Source organism: Mastigoproctus giganteus, chromosome 10 (assembly GCF_048544385.1).
Source record: "Mastigoproctus giganteus isolate SK-2022 chromosome 10, ASM4854438v1, whole genome shotgun sequence".
Classification (NCBI taxonomy): domain Eukaryota; kingdom Metazoa; phylum Arthropoda; class Arachnida; order Uropygi; family Thelyphonidae; genus Mastigoproctus; species Mastigoproctus giganteus.
The window spans coordinates 225,582,907-225,602,810 of record NC_143584.1 but is presented as its reverse complement, the minus strand read 5'-3'; the positions used below and the strand labels follow the sequence as shown (position 1 = coordinate 225,602,810).

General features: G+C 38.7%; 1 protein-coding gene across 1 annotated transcript in view; it reads right to left on the bottom strand.

Moving 5' to 3' along the window:
* Positions 1-3,321: 3,321 nt before the first annotated feature.
* Positions 3,322-19,904, bottom strand: part of LOC150079992 (uncharacterized) — a 76,246-nt gene continuing 59,663 nt past the window's right edge. Inside the window, exon 9 of the mRNA XM_090383308.1 lies at positions 3,322-3,414. Within this exon, the coding sequence (XP_090239434.1) occupies positions 3,322-3,414 (93 nt within the window). The remainder of the gene's footprint in view (positions 3,415-19,904) is intronic.

Below are 19,904 nucleotides of genomic sequence, written 5' to 3'. Positions count from 1 at the left end.
TGCAATATCTCAGCATCTATAAGGTGTATTAAAATAATTTTTTTGTTTTATACTGAGTAACTGAGTGTTTTTATGAAGGTTAGTAAAGTTCAATATGGGCACTTTTTGTAGCTCAACAGATGTCAAAACGATACTCGAGCTCTTGCCAAGTGTTTTCCAGCATCTGAGGCGTTATTAGACCAACTGCTTCAACGATACGCTGTTTCAGATCGTCCAAATCCCAAACTTTTCTCTGGTACACATATAGTCTTTAATAAAGCCCCATTCTTTTTTTTTTTTTTTTCATAGTCATATCTTTGAAAAAAAAATGGACCGATGATGCCATTTTTGTACACTCCTGTATTTTGAATTTGGTGCATTGACTAATGCGTGATGAGGTGTCTCCTATGGAAAGTACTTCATCTTTGTTTTATGTCTAACTGTTGTACAAAATGTGCATTTTGTTTTGATTATTATTAGTGTTTATGTAAAATGGTTTCTTGCTGTATTTATTCCTTTATTTGTTTGACAAAATATACTAATATGTACACAAATGCAATTTTAAATTTCATGCTCTTAATGGCTCTCTGAAACTGGAATATGGAAGTGCCTATCAGTTTCATGTTTACATTTTGAGTGTAACTTTTTTTTTTTCCCCCATTTTCAGCAGTATTAATATATGATGAGCAGAATAAGATGAACAGCAAGAAGGTGGTGATAACTGATGCTACCCTGTGCATTCCTCATTTCAGCTGATCCCCAGCCTCAGAACTAAGCCTTCATTGTTATAAATTGCACCACCATCTGTGAGCATAGGCCAAGTAGTAATGGAAACCAATAGTTAACACTGATTCTCCAGGGGTTTGTCCAAGCTGACTGATTTCTTCCCCCCTCCCCATTTTATTTTATTTATTTTTATATGTATGTATTTAAAATATGCATTTTAATAATGTGAAAAAATGCAGTATTTTTTAAATATTTAATTTTTTTATTAAAAATTAAAAACAAAACAAAACCATACAATAAACGCTGCAATTCATTAAGAAAAGAAGAATTATTAGTCCACCAAAAGAAAAATTAAAAATAAAAAGTCAAAAGCTTTTTCGAGAAACAAAAACAAAGTTGGGTCATTGTCAGATTCTGATTGTTTCTATTTGTAACAGTGGCATGACTGTGCTGCCTGGTTAAAACTATTCACTGACTCTAGGTTGGAGTTATAATGAATAAATAAAATGTATAATGATTTTGAGGGATGACAACAGCAGAAGTGTTAAAATTTACTTATACTGAAATTAATGTACACATAATAATTGTTGCAATTAATTGCATTTAACTACAATTATCACAGGCATTGAGAAGACCATGCACTAATAAAATCCAAAGGTTTATTTAATATCCAAGCATACAGACAGATAAAAAGTAGTACAGTTTTTACAACAGTGAAATTACAAATTCTGACCACCCCCTCCAGCCAATCCAAGCCAACTATCTGGGAAACCTTAACCGCCCATGGTATTAATAGTGGCAATGATGCAAGGAAATGTGTACACATGTTTTCTTGCATCATCATCAGTTTTGTAAGCAGTTTCATTCACAAAGGCCCTTCATGCAAATAAGAGGCTGTGTGAGTCAGGCTAACTACTTGACATATGCATCACAGAGAAAGTAGACAGATGACAGTTTATTAGAAAAACTTTTGAGAATAAAGGAAAGTAAAGTGCCCATAGTTAGCATTAGCATAGAAATATGATGCAAGAAAGCTAGTGTATACAGCATCAGCCAAAAAAAAAAAAAAAAAAGCCCTTCAAATTTCACTAATCCATTCATTCCAAATGCTTGTCTAGTTCTGCCTTGAATTTATTTAAGCTATCAACTTCCACAACAACAGATGGAAGTTTCTTCCAGCAAACAACTACCTAAAGGCAAACTTCCACACATCTGTTCTACAACTGTCTTTCCTCAGTTTGAATCTATGCCCCCTCAAGTTTGTAATCTGAGCAAGGGGAAGAATCTCATCAGCATTGAGCCTGCTCAATCCATTCAAGGCCTTATACACCTCAATCAGATCACCTCACAGGTGCCTAGTCTCCAGAAGTTACAATATGCTGACCTTAAGCCTTTCTTAGTAAGAGCACAACTTTGTCCCCCTGACCAGTCTTGTTGCCCTTCTCTGTACTCATTCTAGTAACTTTACATCCTTCCTAAAATGAAGCTTTCAAACCTGTGCAGTACTCAAGGTGTGGACTGACCATTGCCTTATATAAGGGGATAATCACCTCCTTATACCTGCTTACAAAATTCTTGTATATCATTGACAAGAACCCATGATCTACTCTAGCAGCCTGTCTGCACCGCTCAGAAAACTTCATATCTGACTGCACAATTACCCCCAGGCCTCTTTCATTCTCCACTACCCTGAGTGTAACACCATTTCTCTGAGGTTACTGCTACCCATATGCAGTACTTTGCATTTGCCAATGTTAAACTTCAGTTGCCACTTCTCACCCCATCTACTCAACTTTTCCAGATCCTGTTGAAGCAGCAGCATACCATCATTACTGTTATTAACAATCATGCCAACCTTTGTTGTATCATCTGAAAACTTTGATATTAAGCTTGATCATATCAATATCATTGATAAATACACTAAACAACAATGGCCCAACACCGAACGCTGAGGAACAACACTAATAACATTAGTTCACGTAGAGCAGTATCCATTGATTACCACTCTGTCTCTTCCACTCAACCATCGTTTTTTCCATTGTAGCAAACTGCCCATAAATACCATATTGCTCCAATTTGTTTTAAAATTATTTTTTGCATCCAGTTCCTTTGTGACCATATCATGGTATCCAATCAAACTGGATACCATGTTAGAGGCTGTCATAAAGTCTAAAGATTTTAGCACATATTATTAGTTGTGCTATAAATGTAGGCTATTTGTAGATAGGCAGGTGTCCAGATATTAATGGTTAGAGCAGTGAATGTCCATATCCCATATTCAAGAGAAAACCTGCTTTATATATTCGATGCCACATAACAATCACTCTAGGCTCAACAGAAAAAGAGAGGTTTGTATTATGTTTTCACTCACCAAAAGAAACGAGGAAATGTCATACAATAGACCGTTGAGTTTGTTTGCACCACATTTCAGTTTAGCTTTCAGTTCTTCATTTTCTTTCCGTAAATCCTTATAAAGAAAAGTTATAAAGTAAGTCTCAAAACACAAAAGTTAGCAACATATTAAAGACACAAGTAAATTTTATAAATATGATGATGCCAACTCTATTTAGATAACAGGCAGGAATTAAAGTTTGATAAATGTATTATTCTAAAAATTCAACCATGCTTTCTAAAAAATAGTACCTCAGTGATGTGTTCAGCATTCGTCAGCCTGCTTTTCAACTCATTCATGTCTAGATTTTTGAATTCCTAAAAATTAAAACTAAATCATTATCATCAAAATAAATAACATCCTTCAAATACATTCAATTCATTTAAAGAAATGAAATGAAAGCAAATGGAAAAAAAAAAAAAAAAAAAGATTTGGTTTACATTTTCTTTTGCACTTATTTTAATTTCATTGAAATGCAATATTTAAAAATAATGATGAAGTAGCAATTTGGCTTACTGCAAGTTTTCTCATTTTATCTCTAGTACTCAATTTTATCTAATTTAATCTTTACAGATGGTTTACACAATCGGTTTTCATGAGATCTTAACATATACTTTTATACATTAAAATCAACAAATTTTTCAAAACTACCTTCAAATTTGGTACTAATAAATAGAGTTCTAATGTGCAGAATCCCATTGAACTTGATACATAGATCATTCCTGTTATCAGTGTTTTTCAATGAGTATTCCAGAGAAAAAAGGTTGGCAGGGTTGTCAAGGACACTACTGACACTATGCTACTGCAACAGGATCTGGCAAAGTTGAGCAGATGGGCTGAGAGGTGGCAAATGAAGTTTAACATTGACAAATGTAAAGTACTACATATGGGAAACAGCAACCCCAGAGCAACGTATCAACTCTGTGGTACTACACTGACAGTGGTAGAGAATGAAAGGGACCTGGGGGTGGTTGTGCAGGCAGATATGAAGTTTTCTGAGCAGTGCAGATGGGCTGCAAGAGTAGCTCATGGTGTATTGTTGATGATATATAGGAATTTTTCTAGCAGGGATAAGGAGGTGATTATTCCATTGTATAAGGCAATGGTCAGACCACACCTAGAGTACTGTATACAGGTCTGGAGGCCTCATTTCAAGAAGGATGTAGAGACGCTGGAACGAGTACAGAGAAGGGCAACAAGATTAGTGAATGGAACAAAGGGGTGCTCTTACGAAGAAAGGCTTAAGTTTTGCAAATTACAGTGTCTGGAGACTAGGCACCGGCGAGGTGATCTGATAGAGGTGTATAAAGCCTTGAATGGTTAGAGCATGCTCAATGCTGATGGGATTCTTCCTCTTGCTCAGAATAATCACCTGAGAAGGCATAAATTCAAATTGAGAAAAGACAGATGTAGGATGGACGTGAGGAAATTTGCCTTTAGCCAGCGGGTGGTTGGTTGATGGAACAGACTTCCATCCCTTGTCGTGGAAGTTGATAGCCTAAATAAGTTTAAGGCTCAGCTGGACAGGTATTTCGAACGAACAGAGGGGTGAAGTGGAAGTGGTTATTTTTTATTTATTTATTATTTTTTAATTTTTATTTATTTATTTTTTTTGGTTGATGCTGCATAAGCTTGCTTTCTTGCATCAAATGCCTCTACTAATGCTAATTCTAATGCTAATTGCAAAGTCTTTGATTAAGTCCTCAAAACTAATTTGGCATAACAAATCTACTTCTATACTTCGCAAAGACAAGGTATCCAATCTGTCTTGCCGCATAGCTGTTCTCTTGGAATTTTTAATGTGTTTTAGCTGAGAAAATTAACATTCAGCTGTGCAATTTGTAACCATTAAAGTTAAAAAAAAAAAAAAAAAAAAAAAAATACACAAGGCAATATCTACAGTTGGAAACACAATCGATTTTTTTTTTTTTTTTTTTGTTAGTTGTTGGTGCATCGGCTTCTGTGGCCATAATGCACCTCCCAAAGTTTTTGCGTTTTACACTGATCTGAACCTGCGACTTTAGGATTGCCAGGCTGGCACTTTACCCACCTGGCTAGCCCGGTCGGCATCAATTTTGTTTTCAACAATGATTTTACAAAGTTTAGCATGACTGAATCTGGTTTTTACAGTTTTTGTTGCACAAAACTTATAGCACACATATGCATGAAACTGCTGAAGCTCATCAGAGAGATTATTGTACAATTGTACAAGTCTTCTGGGTAAGCACCAATTAGTTTTTGAGAGCAGTGAGAGTACCTATCAGTTTCAGTAGATGAAGTGACATTATTTGGCACATCATTTAGAAAGGAAAATCTGTCTGCTATTTCTTTGTACACTTCCCCTCTTCTTGTCATCTCAGTTTCTAATTTGTCAATAATAATAACTGGGTAAAAGGTGATGATATTTTACCCCAGGGGCTCACATCTGGTGAGTATGGGCTTGGCACACCCAGGTTCCTGAGCTGGATATCATCATTCTTCTCTTTCTTGGTGATTCCTTTCTACTTCTCTCTCTCTCTCTCTCTCTCTCTGTTATAATAATGAAAATTTTTTTTTTTTGGCTGGTGCAGCATAAGCCTCAGGCTTCCTTGCACCATATGGCTATTAATAATGATAATGATATGAAATTTATCTCTGGCATTCAGATCTACTTCTGGTGCATCTCCGTCATTGGGTATCTTCTTTCTGATATGTCTGTGAGTTTGAATGGCCTTGTAATCAACGTCTGGTAGTATTTGCTTTATAAATATTTAAAAGTCATCTCTTAAAGAGCATAGTTGGTCAGCTAATGACCCAAACAGATCTGCACATGTTATTTAAGTTTGTGTTTTCACTTTGCAGAACTTGACTTGCTCTATGAAACTTTTGCAAAATCTCATCCCACATAATCAACATGAAAACAAATTCTACCTTTTGCATCTTATTTTCAATATTGTCTGTTTCTATTCTAGTGTCTCCATTTTAGCATTAGCAAAGGCACATGATGCAAGAAAGCAAGCTTATTTAGCATCAGTCAAAAAAAAAAAAAAAAAAAAACCCTTATTTCACCCATCCACTCACTACAAATGTTTGTCAAGTTCTACCTTGAATCTATTTAAGCTATCAACTTCTACAACGACAGATGGAAGTTTGTTCCAGCAATCAAACCACCCACTGACTAAAGGCAAACTTCCGCATATCTATCCTACAACTGTCTTTCCTCAATTTGAATTTATGCCCTCAGGTGATTATTCTGCGCAAGAGGAAGAATCCCATCAGCATTGAGCATGCTCAAACCATTCAAGGCTTTATACACCTCAATCAGATCACCTCACAAGTGCCTAGTCTCAGGACACTGTAATTTGCAAAACTTAAAACTTTTCTTCGTAAGAGCAACCCTTTGTTCCATTTACTAATCTTGTTGCCCTTCTCTGTACTCATTCTAACAGCTCTACATCCCTCTTAAAATGAGGCCTCCAGAACTGTATACAGTACTAAAGGTGGGGTCTGACCATTGCCATATACAAGGGGATAATCACCTCCTTATCCGTGCTAGAAAACTTCCCGTATATCATTTACAAAACAACATGAGCTTCTCTTGGAGACTATCTGCACTGCTCAGAAAATTTCATATCTGCCTGCACATTAACCCACAAGGTCCTTTTCATTCTCTACCACTGTCAGTATGGTACCACAGAGTTGATACGTTACTCTGGGATTGCTGTTTCCCATATGTAGTACTTTACATTTGTCAATGTTAAACTTCAATTGCCACCTCTCAGCCCATCTGCTCAGCAGTGTACTGTCATTAATGTCATTAACAACAATGCCAACCTTCGTATCATCTGCAAACTTGGACATTAAGCCTGATATACCATCATCAATATCATTTATAAATACAGAAAACAACAATGGACTCAACACTGAACCCTGAGGGACTCAACTAATAACATTAGTCCACGAAGAGCAGTGTCCATTCATTACCACTCTCTGTGTTTTCCCACTCAATCATCCCTTTATCCATAACAGCAATTTGCCTACAATGCCACACTGCTCCAATTTGTGCAGCAGTCTTCCATGTGCAACAGTATCAAAGGCTTTTCTAAGATCCAAATATATGAAATCAAAGTTATTCTTTACATCCACTTCCTTTGTGACTACATCACAGTATTGAATCAAATTAGTCAGCCAAGACTTCCCATTATCAAACCCATGCTGTGTCTGAGCTATAACGTCTGGTTCAGATGATCCTGAAATGCTTCTTTAACCAGTGCCCCCATTAATTTCCCTGGAACGGAAGTTAAACTAACAGGTCTGTAATTACCTGTGTCTCCCTTTGATCCTCCTTTGTGGATTTCGGTCACATTTGCGCATCTCCAGTCCATGGGTACCTCCCCTGAGTCCAGGGAAGCTCTCATAATTATGGCTAAGGGTTTGCTTACTTCCTTTCTCGCCTCCTTTAATATAACTGGATAGATTCCATCCACCCCAGGTGCCTTTCTTGTGTTTATGTTCAATAATTTCACCTCCACTTTATACTCAGTTATTACAAATTATTTAGCTTACTGGCAAAATTGAATACACCTCTTGCATTCCATTCTCTGAATAACTCCTCATGTGTGAATGTTGATGCAAAATATTCATTTCGTTTGTTAGCTACCTAAGCAGGGTCATCAACGGTTGAGCCATCGATATCAGGTGGCCCAATCTGATTCATCCCCTTCCTTCTAGAGTTTACATAAGTAAAGAACTCTTTGCTGTTTCTCTTTGCATCCTTTGCCAAAGATATCTCATAATCTGCCTTTGCCTGCATAACCTCCTTTGTAATTTGGATACAGACCAGCCTATATCTATCAAAGGCTTCTATGTGACGTTAATTTACATGTATCATATGCATTTTTCTTCTGTGTCACATGTCTAATTAGTTCATTTGACATCGATTTAGGCCTAAATCTTGAACAATATTTCTTTAGCATTAGCATTACTAGAGGCATATAATGCAAGAAAGCAAGCATATGCAGCATCAGCCAAAAAAATAAAAAAAATAACCACTTCACCCTTCTGTTCGTTCGAAATACCTGTCCAGCTGAGCCTTAAATTTATTTTGGCTATCAACTTCCACAAGAAGGGATGGAAGTTTGTTCCGCTAACCAACTACCTGCTGGCTAAAGGCAAATTTCCGCACATCTGTCTTTCCTCAATTTGAATTTATGCCCTCTCAGGTGATTATCCTCAGCAAGAGGAAGAATCCCATCAGCATTGAGCATGCTCAAACCATTCAAGGCTTTATACACCCTATCGGATTACCTCGCCGGTGCCTAGTCTCCAGACACTGTAATTTGTAAAACTTAAGCCTTTCTTCGTAAGAGCAACCCTTTGTTCCAGTCACTAATCTTGTTGCCCTTCTCGGTACTTGTTCCAGCAGCTCTACATCCTTCTTGAAATGAAGTCTGACCTGTATACAGTATTCAAGGTGTGGCCTGACCATTGCCTTATACAAGGGAATAATCACCTCTTTATCCCTGCTAGAAAAATTCCTGTATATCATTGACAAGACACCATGAGCTACTCTTGCAGGCCGTCTGCACTGCTCAGAAAATTTCGTGTCTGTCTGTCTGCACAATTACCCCCAGGTACTTTTCATTTTCTCCAACTGTCAGTGTAGTACCACTGAGTTCATACGTTGCTCTGGGGTTGCTGTTTCCCATATGTAGTATTTTCATTTGTCAATGTTAAACTTCATTTGCCACCTCTCAGCCCATCTGCTCAACCTTTCCAGACCCTGTTGCAGCAGCAGTCTTTAACAAACCTGCCAACTTTTGTATCGTCTGCAAAGTTGCACATTAAGCTTGATATACCATCATCAATATTATTTATAAATAGAGAAAACAATAATGTACCCAACACTGAACCCTGAGGGACACCACTAATAACATTAGTCCACGATGATCAGTGTCCATTGATTACCACTCTCTTTCTTCTCCCCCTCAACCACCCCTTTATTCATAGCAGCAATTTGCCTCCAATGCCACACTGCTCCAATTTGTGCAGCAGTCTTCCATGTGCAACAGTATCAAAAGCCTTTCTAAGATCCAAGTATATAATATTAAAGTTATTCCCTGCATCCAGCTCTTTTGTGACTGCATCAAAGTATCCAATCAAATTGGTCAGGCAAGACTTCCCCTTAACAAAACCATGCTGTGTCCAAGCTATAACTGAAGTCTTTTCTAGATGATCCTGCAGTGCTTCTTTAACCAGTGCCTCGATTAAATTTCCTGAAACAGAAGTTAAACTGACAGGTCTATAATTACCTGTGTCAGCCTTTGATCCTCCTTTATGAATTGGGTCACATTTTCACATCTCTAGTCTATGGGTACCTTCCATAAGTCCAAGGAAGCTCTCATAATTATGGCTAAGCATTTGCTTACTATCTTTGCTGCCTCCTTTAATATAACTGGATAGATCCCATCCACTCCAGGTACCTTTCTTGTGTTTATCTTCAACAATTTCTCCTCCAGTTTACTCTAAGTTATTACAAGATCATCTAGCTTACTGCCAGAGTTATATACACCTCTGGCATTCCCCTCGCTGAATAACTCTTCATGTGTGAATGTTGATGCAAAATATTCATTTAGTTTGTGAGCTACCTGAGCAGGATCATCAACAGTTGAACCATCGATATCAAGTGGACCAAACTGATTCATCCCCTTCCTTCTAGAGTTAAGTAAAGAACTCCCTGCTGATTTTCTTTGCATCCTTTGCCAAAGATTTCTCATGATCTGCCTTTGCCTGCCTAACCTCCTTTCTGACTTGGTTACAGACCAGCTTATATCTATCATAGGCTTCTGTGTCATGTGTTAATTTATATGTATCCCATGCATTTTTCTTCTCTCCTATGTGTCTCATTAGTGTTCATCTGACATCCATTTAGGACTAAACCTTGAACAATATTTCTTAGTTGGTAGTTAAAGCCTAGTAGCTTCCAAGATAAGTTCTTTGAATGCTTCCCATTTTGAATTTGCTGTTGGTAACATCATCAGTTGGTCTCACTGTATAAAATTTAAATACTGTCTCAGACCATTGTAGTCGCCTTTACGAAAGCAATAGCCCTTCCCTTTGCCCCTGATGGTAGTTACCTCTTTGAGTAAATCCCACTTCAGCACACTATGATCACTGCCACCTAGTGGTTCATTTACCTGCAGATTCTTAATGCTTGAAGAATCACTACTGATAATTAAATCAAGAGTATTACTCCCTCTAGTTGCCTCCCGAACATGCTGATGTAGAAAACAACCATCCAAAAAATCCACAAAAGCTTTCTAGTGTGTGAGTGACCAACCTCAAATTCCAGTCAATATCTGGGAAATTAAAATCCCCCATTATAAGACTCTCTGATTTACTGGCCCACTCTATTTCCCTGTACAGTTTCTTATTATGCTCATCAGAGTCATTAGTAGTAGTAGTACTAGTGGCATGTGATGCAAGAAAGCAAATGTATGAGCTTATTCAGCATCAGCCAAAAAAAAAAAAAAAAAAAATCACACCATTCCCTCCAAATGCCTGTCCAGCTCCTCCATAAACCCATTCAACCCATCAACTTCCACAACGACAGATGGAAGCCCGTTCCAGTAATCAACCACCTGCTGGCTAAAGGCAAATTTCCGCACATCTATTCTACATCTGTCCTTTCTTAATTTGAATTTATGCCCCCTTAGGTTCGTAATCTGAACAAGTGTAAGGATCCCATCAGAATTCAGCGTGCTGAACCCATTCAAGGCCTTACACACCTCAATCAGACCACCGTGCAGGTGCCTAGTCTCCAGCCACTGCAATTTGCAGAACTTAAGCCTCTCTTGATAAGAGGATCTCTTCATTCCCCTCACTAATCTTGTTGCCCTTCTCTGTACACGCTCAAGTAAATGTACATCCTTCCTAAAATGAGGCCTCCAGACCTGTACGCACTACTCAAGGCGTGGCCCGACCATTGCATTATACAGAGGGATAATCGCCTCCTTTTCCCTGCCAGCAAAACTCCTATATATAATTGACAAAACCCCATGACCTGCCCTGGCAGCATGTCTGCATTGCTCAGAAAACTTCATATCTGACTGCACAACCACTCCCAGGTCTTTTTCATTTTCCACCACCTTAAGTGTAGTACCACACAGTTGGTACGTTTCTCTGGGGTTACTTCCACCCACATGCAGTACTTTGCATTTGTCAAGGTTAAACTTCAGTTGCCACTTCCCAGCCCATCTGCCCAAACTATCTAGATCCTGTTGCAGCAGCACACTGCCATCACTGTCATTAACAACCCTGCCAACCTTTGTATCATCCGCAAACTCCGACATCAAGCCCGATATACCTTCATCAATATCATTCATAAATATACAAAACAACAGTGGCCCCAACACCGAACCCTGTGGGACTCCACTAATAACATTAGTCCAAGAAGAGCAGCACCCATTGATTACCACCCTCTGACTTTTCACACTTAACCATCCTTTTATCCATTGTAGCAACTTACCCTTAATACCATTCTGCTCCAATCCGTACAATAGCCCTCCATGCGCAACAGCATCAAAAGCCTTCCCGAAATCCAAATATATGATATCAAAATTATTTTTTGCATCCAGTTCCTTTGTAACCACATCATAATATCCTATCAAATTTGTCAGACAAGACTTTCCCTTAGCAAACCCATGCTGTGTCCGAATCATTGCTGCAGTCTTGTCTAGATGATCCTGCAATGCATCTTTAACCAGCGACTCCATTATTTTACCTGGATCAGAAGTTAAACTAACTGGTCTGTAATTACTCGTGTCACTCTTAAATCCTCCTTTGTGAATTGGGGACACATTTGCACATCCCCAGTCCATGGGAACCCCCCCCTGAGTCCAAGGATGCTCTCATAATTATGGCTAAGGGTTTCCTTAGTTGCTTTGCCGCCTCCTTTAATATAACTGGATAGATCCCATCCACCCCAGGTGCCTTTCCTACGTTTAACTTCAACAGCCTCTCTTCCACTTTGCTCTCAGTTATTACAAAATCATTAAGTATCCTGCGACAATTTGATAACCTTCTGCCATTTTCAAACCTTAATAATTCCTCACGTGTGAATGTAGATGCAAAATACTCATTCAGTTTGTTTGCTATCTGAGCAGGATCATCAACAGTCGAACTATCGATGTCAAGTGGACCAATCAGATTCATCCCCTTCCTTTTAGAGTTTATATAAGTAAAGAAATCCTTGCTGTTTTTCTTAGCATCCCTTGCCAAGGACTTCTCGTAATCTGCCTTCGCCTGCCGAACCCCCCTTGTGACCTGATTACAGATTAACTCACATCTGCCATAGGCTTCTGAGTCGCTTGATAATTTATATGCATCCCATGCATTTCTCCTCTCTGTCATGAGTCTCAGTTCATTTGACAACCATTTAGGCCTAAACCTTGAACAATATTTCTTAATAGGTATGAAACTTTTAGTAGCATCCACGATTAATTCCTTGAATGCTTCCCACTTAGAATTTACTGTTGGTAACATCGTCAGTTGATCCCACTGTACAGAATTTAAAAACTGTCGGAGACCACTGTACTCGACTTTACGGAACTACACTGTCCAGCAATGTCGACCGGCTTCACTTCTTGGATTTTATGTGTTTCTTAACTAATAGCATAACCCCTCCTCCCTTCCTATCCTGTCTATCCTTTCTGCAGACATTGTACTGCCCAAATTCCAGTTCTGCATTCCTTATATCTGTGTGACACCGTCTCTGAAATCCCAACAATATCTGCTTTTGATGCTTTGAGCAATACCTCAAATTTATCAAATTTATTTACCAAACTCCTAGCATTGGTGTACACAGAAGTATACATGCACCTGTCCTTTTTCTTAGCTACCCTAACACAACCCATGTGTTTACTTGTACCGCAATGACTCCCAGCAGTCTCTGAAATATCCTGCATCTTGTTTTCCAGGCTTCTGCTCATTCCAATAGAAGTAGTGCAAGAATCACTTTCACCTTTGCCAGTGGCTACTGTTAATCTGTTAGTCCTTGTATCCCCCAAGTTAGCAGTTTTCCGACCCACCTAGCAATGCCTCGATAGCATCAGCAAATATTCTTACATCCTTTCTATTTAAGTGTATCCCATCCCTGCAGAAGCAGTCTCTCCTGTTAACAAGTACAGACCAGGGTGAAAAAAATTCTACCCCTTGAGCCTTGCACAATCTTTCCAGGGCCGAATTGATCGACATGGCTCTCATCGTAAACTCCCTCCTATAGTGTCTCGGCAGAATTGCAGACACTTTCAAATTCACCCCTAATTCACGGCTTGTTTTCAACAGTGACCTGTACTGATTTAGTAATTCTGCCAGTCTCGTACTCTTAATATCATTAGTGCCAACGTGTACAACTATATCATCTTTTGTGCCCTTAAAAGATGATATCTGCTCTACAACGTCATCAACCTTTTCCTCTGGAAGACATACACTGGTTCTGTTCCACCTATCTTACAAAGCATGTTCCCCATTTCCCTGACAATAGAGTCACCAACAACTACTAGTTCCTGTGGGACTGGCGCATTCTCCTTTGGAGGTTGCCACTGTGTTGCGTGATGACCAAGCTCTGGCGTTGATGTGGGCAGCTGAGAGCTTGATGGGCCGCTCACTTTAGATCCTTCGAGGGCATCCACCCTGTCCTTCAAGCTCTCATAAAGGCTCACAACAATGCTGAGTTGTTGCCTGATTTCGTTACACTCCTTGCATCGCACACACACAAAGGCATCCCCCATGGCAATATCATGTCCCGTACTTGATTGCTCCACAAACATCATGCAAGCAGTGCATTTTAAAAGGCTGTGATTCATAGGGCAACTGCAGCTCAAAGTTCTCCTATTAGCTTGAGCCTTTTGCTTTGCTGCTCTGGTCTGAGTCATGATTTCGATTTAATTTCAATAAAATTTCAATTTCAGTTCAAAATTATAACCCTAAATATGTATCCCAACACAGTTATAACGCTATATATATTTTTCAGTATCAAATATTATCTACAAGTTCTGTTTATATAACTTCTGTATCAAGTTATGTATTAATTAATTATGTTTCGTTTGTAATCTAATTCGTTATATGTATTTAGTTAAAAATACAATTTAATTGACAACGAAGTTTAACAAAATTAGTAGATTTTGCTGATTAATTGACAATATTATATTATATACTATACTAACTAGTTCGGGATATAATGTATCGTATAACAATTGCGAAAGTTACAAATAGTAAATCTACGGACACTTAAGCATTAGCATTAGTAGAGGCATTTGATGCAAGAAAGCAAGCTTATGCAGCATCAGCCAAAAAAAAAAAAAAAAAAATCCACTTCCACTTCACCCCTTTGTTCGTTCAAAATACCTGTCCAGCTGAGCCTTAAACTTATTTAGGCTATCAACCTCCACTACAAGGGATGGAAGTCTGTTCCACCAACCAACCACCCGCTGGCTAAAGGCAAATTTCCGCACGTCTATCCTACATCTGTCTTTCCTCAATTTGAATTTATGCCCTCTCAGGTAATTATTCTGTGCTAGAGGAAGAATCCCATCAGCATTGAGCATGCTCAAACCATTCAAGGCTTTATACACCTCTATCAGATCACCTCGCTGGTGCCTAGTCTCCAGACACTGTAATTTGCAAAACTTAAGCCTTTCTTCGTAAGAGCACCCCTTTGTTCCATTCACTAATCTTGTTGCCCTTCTCTGTACTCGTTCCAGCAGCTCTACATCCTTCTTGAAATGAGGCCTCCAGACCTGTATACAGTACTCTAGGTGTGGCCTGACCATTGCCTTATACAAGGGAATAATCACCTCCTTATCCCTGCTGGAAAAATTCCTGTATATCATTGACAATACTCCATGAGCTACTCTTGCAGCCCGTCTGCACTGCTCAGAGAACTTCATATCTGCCTGCACAACCACCCCCAAGTCCCTTTCATTCCCTACCACTGTCAGTGTAGTACCACAGAGTTGATACGTTGCTCTGGGGTTGCTGTTTCCCATGTGTAGTACTTTACATTTGTCAATGTTAAACTTCATTCGCCACCTCTCAGCCCATCTGCTCAACCTTTCCAGATCCTGTTGCAGCAGCATAGTGTCAGTAGTGTCCTTGACAACCCTGCAACCTTTGTAGCGTCTGCAAACTTGGACATTAAGCTTGATATACCATCATCAATATCATTTATAAATACAGAAAACAAAAATGGACCCAACACTGAGCCCTGAGGGACTCCACTAATAATATTAGTCCACGATGAGCAGTGTCCATTGATTACCACTCTCTGTCTTCTCCCCCTCAACCACCCCTTTATCCATAGCAGCAATTTGCCTCCAATGTCACACTACTCCAATTTGTGTAGCAGTCTTCCATGTGCAACAGTATCAAAAGCCTTTCTAAGATCCAAGTATATAATATCAAAGCTATTCCCTGCATCCAGGTCTTTTGTGACTGCATCATAGTATCCAATCAAATTGGTCAGGCAAGACTTCCCCTTAACAAAACCATGCTGTGTCCAAGCTATAACTGAAGTCTTGTCTAAATGATCCTGCAGTGCTTCTTTAACCAGTGCCTCCATTAATTTTCCTGGAACAGAAGTTAAACTCACAGGTCTATAATTACTATAATTACTATAATTTAAGTATTAATTAACTTCCAAATCGCGCTGTCTCAATTCAGAATAAACTAACGATCCTGACTAGGTCTATAAGTTACTTATATAAAATAATTTGATGTATCGATTGGTCAATAAAGCAGCTAAATATGGCTAAAAAACTTCTCGTTCGGCAGAGCTGCAACTTGTAACACATGGATATGATACCCTTACCGATACTTTTATGTAATTACAAGGCCGAGTAAAGAATAAATATACCAGATTAATCAGAAAATCACAAAATAATGCTATACTACTAAATTTAAATCAAAAGCTGCTAAGAAAATCCACTTAGCGGCTTTGAAAACGTCCAGCTCCCACTAGCTAGTTAGTTAGTTATTTGGTTTTTAGGAGCATTAGCAACTAAGGCCATATTGCTCCGGGATATGCAGTGGTCGTTCCCTGACCTTTCCGCACCCTCTGTATTTGGTAGTGACGGGCTCGAACCCTGGTCTAATCAAGAAGCGTGTGCTACGCACTGCTGCTCCTTCCCACCTGGCTACGGAGGCACCTGCTCCCACTAGCCTCGTCCAACTTGTAAGATAGTGATATCATGACAACTAAACTGCCAAGGAAATCACAATACAAGGAAAAGCAACCAGTCTGTAGGGAAGTGAAGGCCAGAAGTTTATCCAGCTGTAACAGAGAGTTAATTGATTTTATAATAACTAGAGCAAAGTGGAGGAGAAATTGTTGAAGTTAAAGATAAACACCTGGAGTGGTTGGGATCTATCAAGTTATATTAAAGGAGGCCGCAAAGGAAGTAAGCAGGCCCTTAGCCATGATTATGAGGGCATCCTTGGGCGCGGGGTAGGTCCCCATGTACTGGAGATGTGCAAATGTATTCCTAATTCACTAAGGAGGATCGAAAGATGACAAGTAATTAGCATTTGCATTAGTAGAGGCATATGATGCAAGAAAGCAAGCTTATGCAGTATCAGCCAAAAAAAAACCGCTCCCATTTCACCCCTCCGTTCGTTACAAAAAAAGCTGTCCGGCTCAGCTTTAAATTTATTTAGGCTATCAACTTCTACAACAGAGGATGAAATTCTGTTCCACCAACCAACTACCTGCTATTTACAGACCTGTTAGTTTAACTTCTATTGTGAAGAAAATAATGGAGTCACTGGTTAAAGAGGTGATACAGGATCATGTAGACAAGATTACAGTAATAGTTCAGACACAGCATGGGTTTGTTAAGGGGAAGTCTTGTCTGACCAATCTGATTGGATACTATGATGTGGTCACAAAGGAACTGGATGCAAAAAATAATTTTGATATCATATACAATAAGTCTCCCGTATCTATGGGGGATATGTTCCAAGACATACCGTGGATGGCTGAAACCACAGATATAAGCGAACACCTGCTGACCCCATATATAACACAATTTTCTTGTACACACATGTATAATAAAGTTTAATTGATAAATTAAACACACGGTAAGACATCACCAGTGTTAAATGTGGTAATAATAAAGTACAGCAGATTCTCGATTTACATGGGGAAAAAACTGAAATCATAAATTTTAAGTAATAACTAGAATAGGTATAAAACAGATATTTTGCAAAGTCGTAAATAAAAAAAAAAAAAAAGAGAGAGAGAGAGAGAAAAATGTTTAGTTTGATTTAGTGTGTCATGTTGATTGTTGTTTTCCATCACACCACAAAAGGACAAATTTTGTTTTGTTATTTATGTCGGGGATGTCGGAATTTTTTTTTTTATAGTAACAATTTTTTTTTTTTTTTTTTTTGTTTAGAAATTATGATAATGATGGGCAAATGCAAGAGTTGTGCTTTCAATTAAAAAAAAACTTGAAATTATTCAAAAGTTTTTGAAAACGGTGCATCCGTGAAATCTGTAAAGAACCATTATAATGTTGGTGACCAACCATGCGTGACATTGTAAAAAGTAAAGGGAAGCATCGTACTGGACACACGAGTAGCATGTGTTAAGTTTTTTGGTTTTTTTCCCATGGTTAACTAAGAGTAACTGAATCAGAGTATATGGGGGCAGAACCGTACTTCAATTTTAGGAAAGGTTTTGATACCGTTGCACATGGAAGACTACTGTACAAGTTGGAGCAGTATGGCATTAAAGGCAAGTTGCTGCTATGGATAAAGGGATGGTTGAGTGGGAGAAGGCAGAGAGTGGTAATCAATGGACACTACTCATCGTGGACTAATGTTATTAATGGAGTCCCCAGGGTTCCGTTGCCTTGATTGCCTAGAGGTAAGATAGGCCCTGGGCATCATTAGCATTAGTAGAGGTATATGATGCAAGAAAGCAAGCTTATGAAGCATCAGCCAAAAAAAAAAAAAAAACTCCCATTTCACCCCTCCATTCATTCCAAATGCCTGTCCAGCTCAGCCTTAAATTTATTTAGGCTATCAACTTCCACAACAAAAGATGAAAGTCTGTTCCACCAATCAACTACTCGCTGACTAAAGGCAAATTTCCACACGTCTAATCTACAACTGAACTGAGGGGCCGGCTCACATCTGTTGAGTATGGATTTGGCACACCCAGAGTCCTGAGCTGGATATCACCATTCTTCTCTTTCTTGGTGATTCCCTTCTGCTTCTGACTTTGACACTCTCTCTCTCTCTCTCTCTCTCTCTCTCTCTCTCTCTCTCTCTCTCTCTCTCTCTCTCTCTCTCTCTCTGAGTGTAATTCAGAAAATTTTTTTTTTGGCTGGTGCAGCATAAGCCTCAGGCTTCCTTGCATCATATGGCTAATATTAATAATAACTGTCTTTCCTTAATTTGAATCGGTGCCCCCTCAGGTTCTTAATATGAGCAAGAGGAAGAATCCCATCAGCATTCGGCTTGCTCAAGCCATCGAGGGCCTTATACACCTCAATCATATCACCTCACAGGTGCCTACTCTCAAGGCTCTGCAATTTGCAGAACTTAAGCCTTTTTTTTTGGTAAGAGCACCCCTTTGTTCTCTCACCAATCTTGTTGCCCTTCTTTGTACTCATTCTCACATTAATAATCATACATGATTATTAATGTGAAACAGAATCTGAGTGAATATTGGAACTTGAACATTTCTTTCAATAAACAGGTTCCAAATTGATAATTGTATATGTTGTTAATCTTTTAACAGGTTTTAAGATCAGTTATCAATAACTTACCGGAATATCCTCCTTGGAATATTCATTTGCAAGATGGATGTGAATACCTCTCTTTGATAAATTTTTTGTTGGAATTTTCTGCTTATCAGCCATTGAGTTGATCGAGGAGTGAGAAATACCACACTGTTCTTCAAGTTTCTGGAAAAAACAAGTGAATGTTTTTCCCCCGGATTTCTGTTATAAGCTATCGCGAACACTTCTTTATATGACATGTGCCACTATTAAATTATGCGATTCATCATTTATTACAACTAATTTTATTTTTAGTTGGAATTTGCAAATATCTCACAAGTATTACAGACAGGAAAAATGTAACTCCCACTCCCCTTTCTAATAAAGAAATTACTGATAGAAATGGCTGTGCTTCAAGTTCTATTAATCCTTTAAGAGAATTTATATGAAAAATTCAAGATCTTACAAGAATATCCTCCTTGGAAGATTCATCTGTAAAGTGATTGTGCGGGTCTCTCTTGGATAAACTTCCTGTTGAAATTTTCTGTCCATCAGCATTCCGATGTTCAAAATGGGAGGCATTCAAAGAGCTTATCGTGGAAGCTACTAGGCTTTACATACCAACTAAGAAATATTGTTCAAGGTTTAGGCCTAAATGGTTGTCAGATGAACTAATGAGGCATATGGCAGAGAAGAAAAATGCATGGGATACATACAAATTAACACGTGACACGGATGCCTATGATAGATACAAGTTGATCTGTAACCAAGTTACAAAGGAGGTTAGGCAGGCGAAGGCAGATTACGAGAGATCCTTGGCAAGGGATGCGAAGAAAAACAGCAAAGAGTTCTTTACTTATGTAAACTCTAGAAGGAAGGGGATGAATCAGATTGGTCCACTTGAGATCGATGGGTCAACTGTTGATGACCCTGCTCGGGTAGCTAACAAACTAAATGAATATTTTGCATCGACATTCACACATGAGGAGTTATTCAGCGAGGGGAATGCCAGAGGTGTATTCAACTCTAGCAGTAAGCTAGAG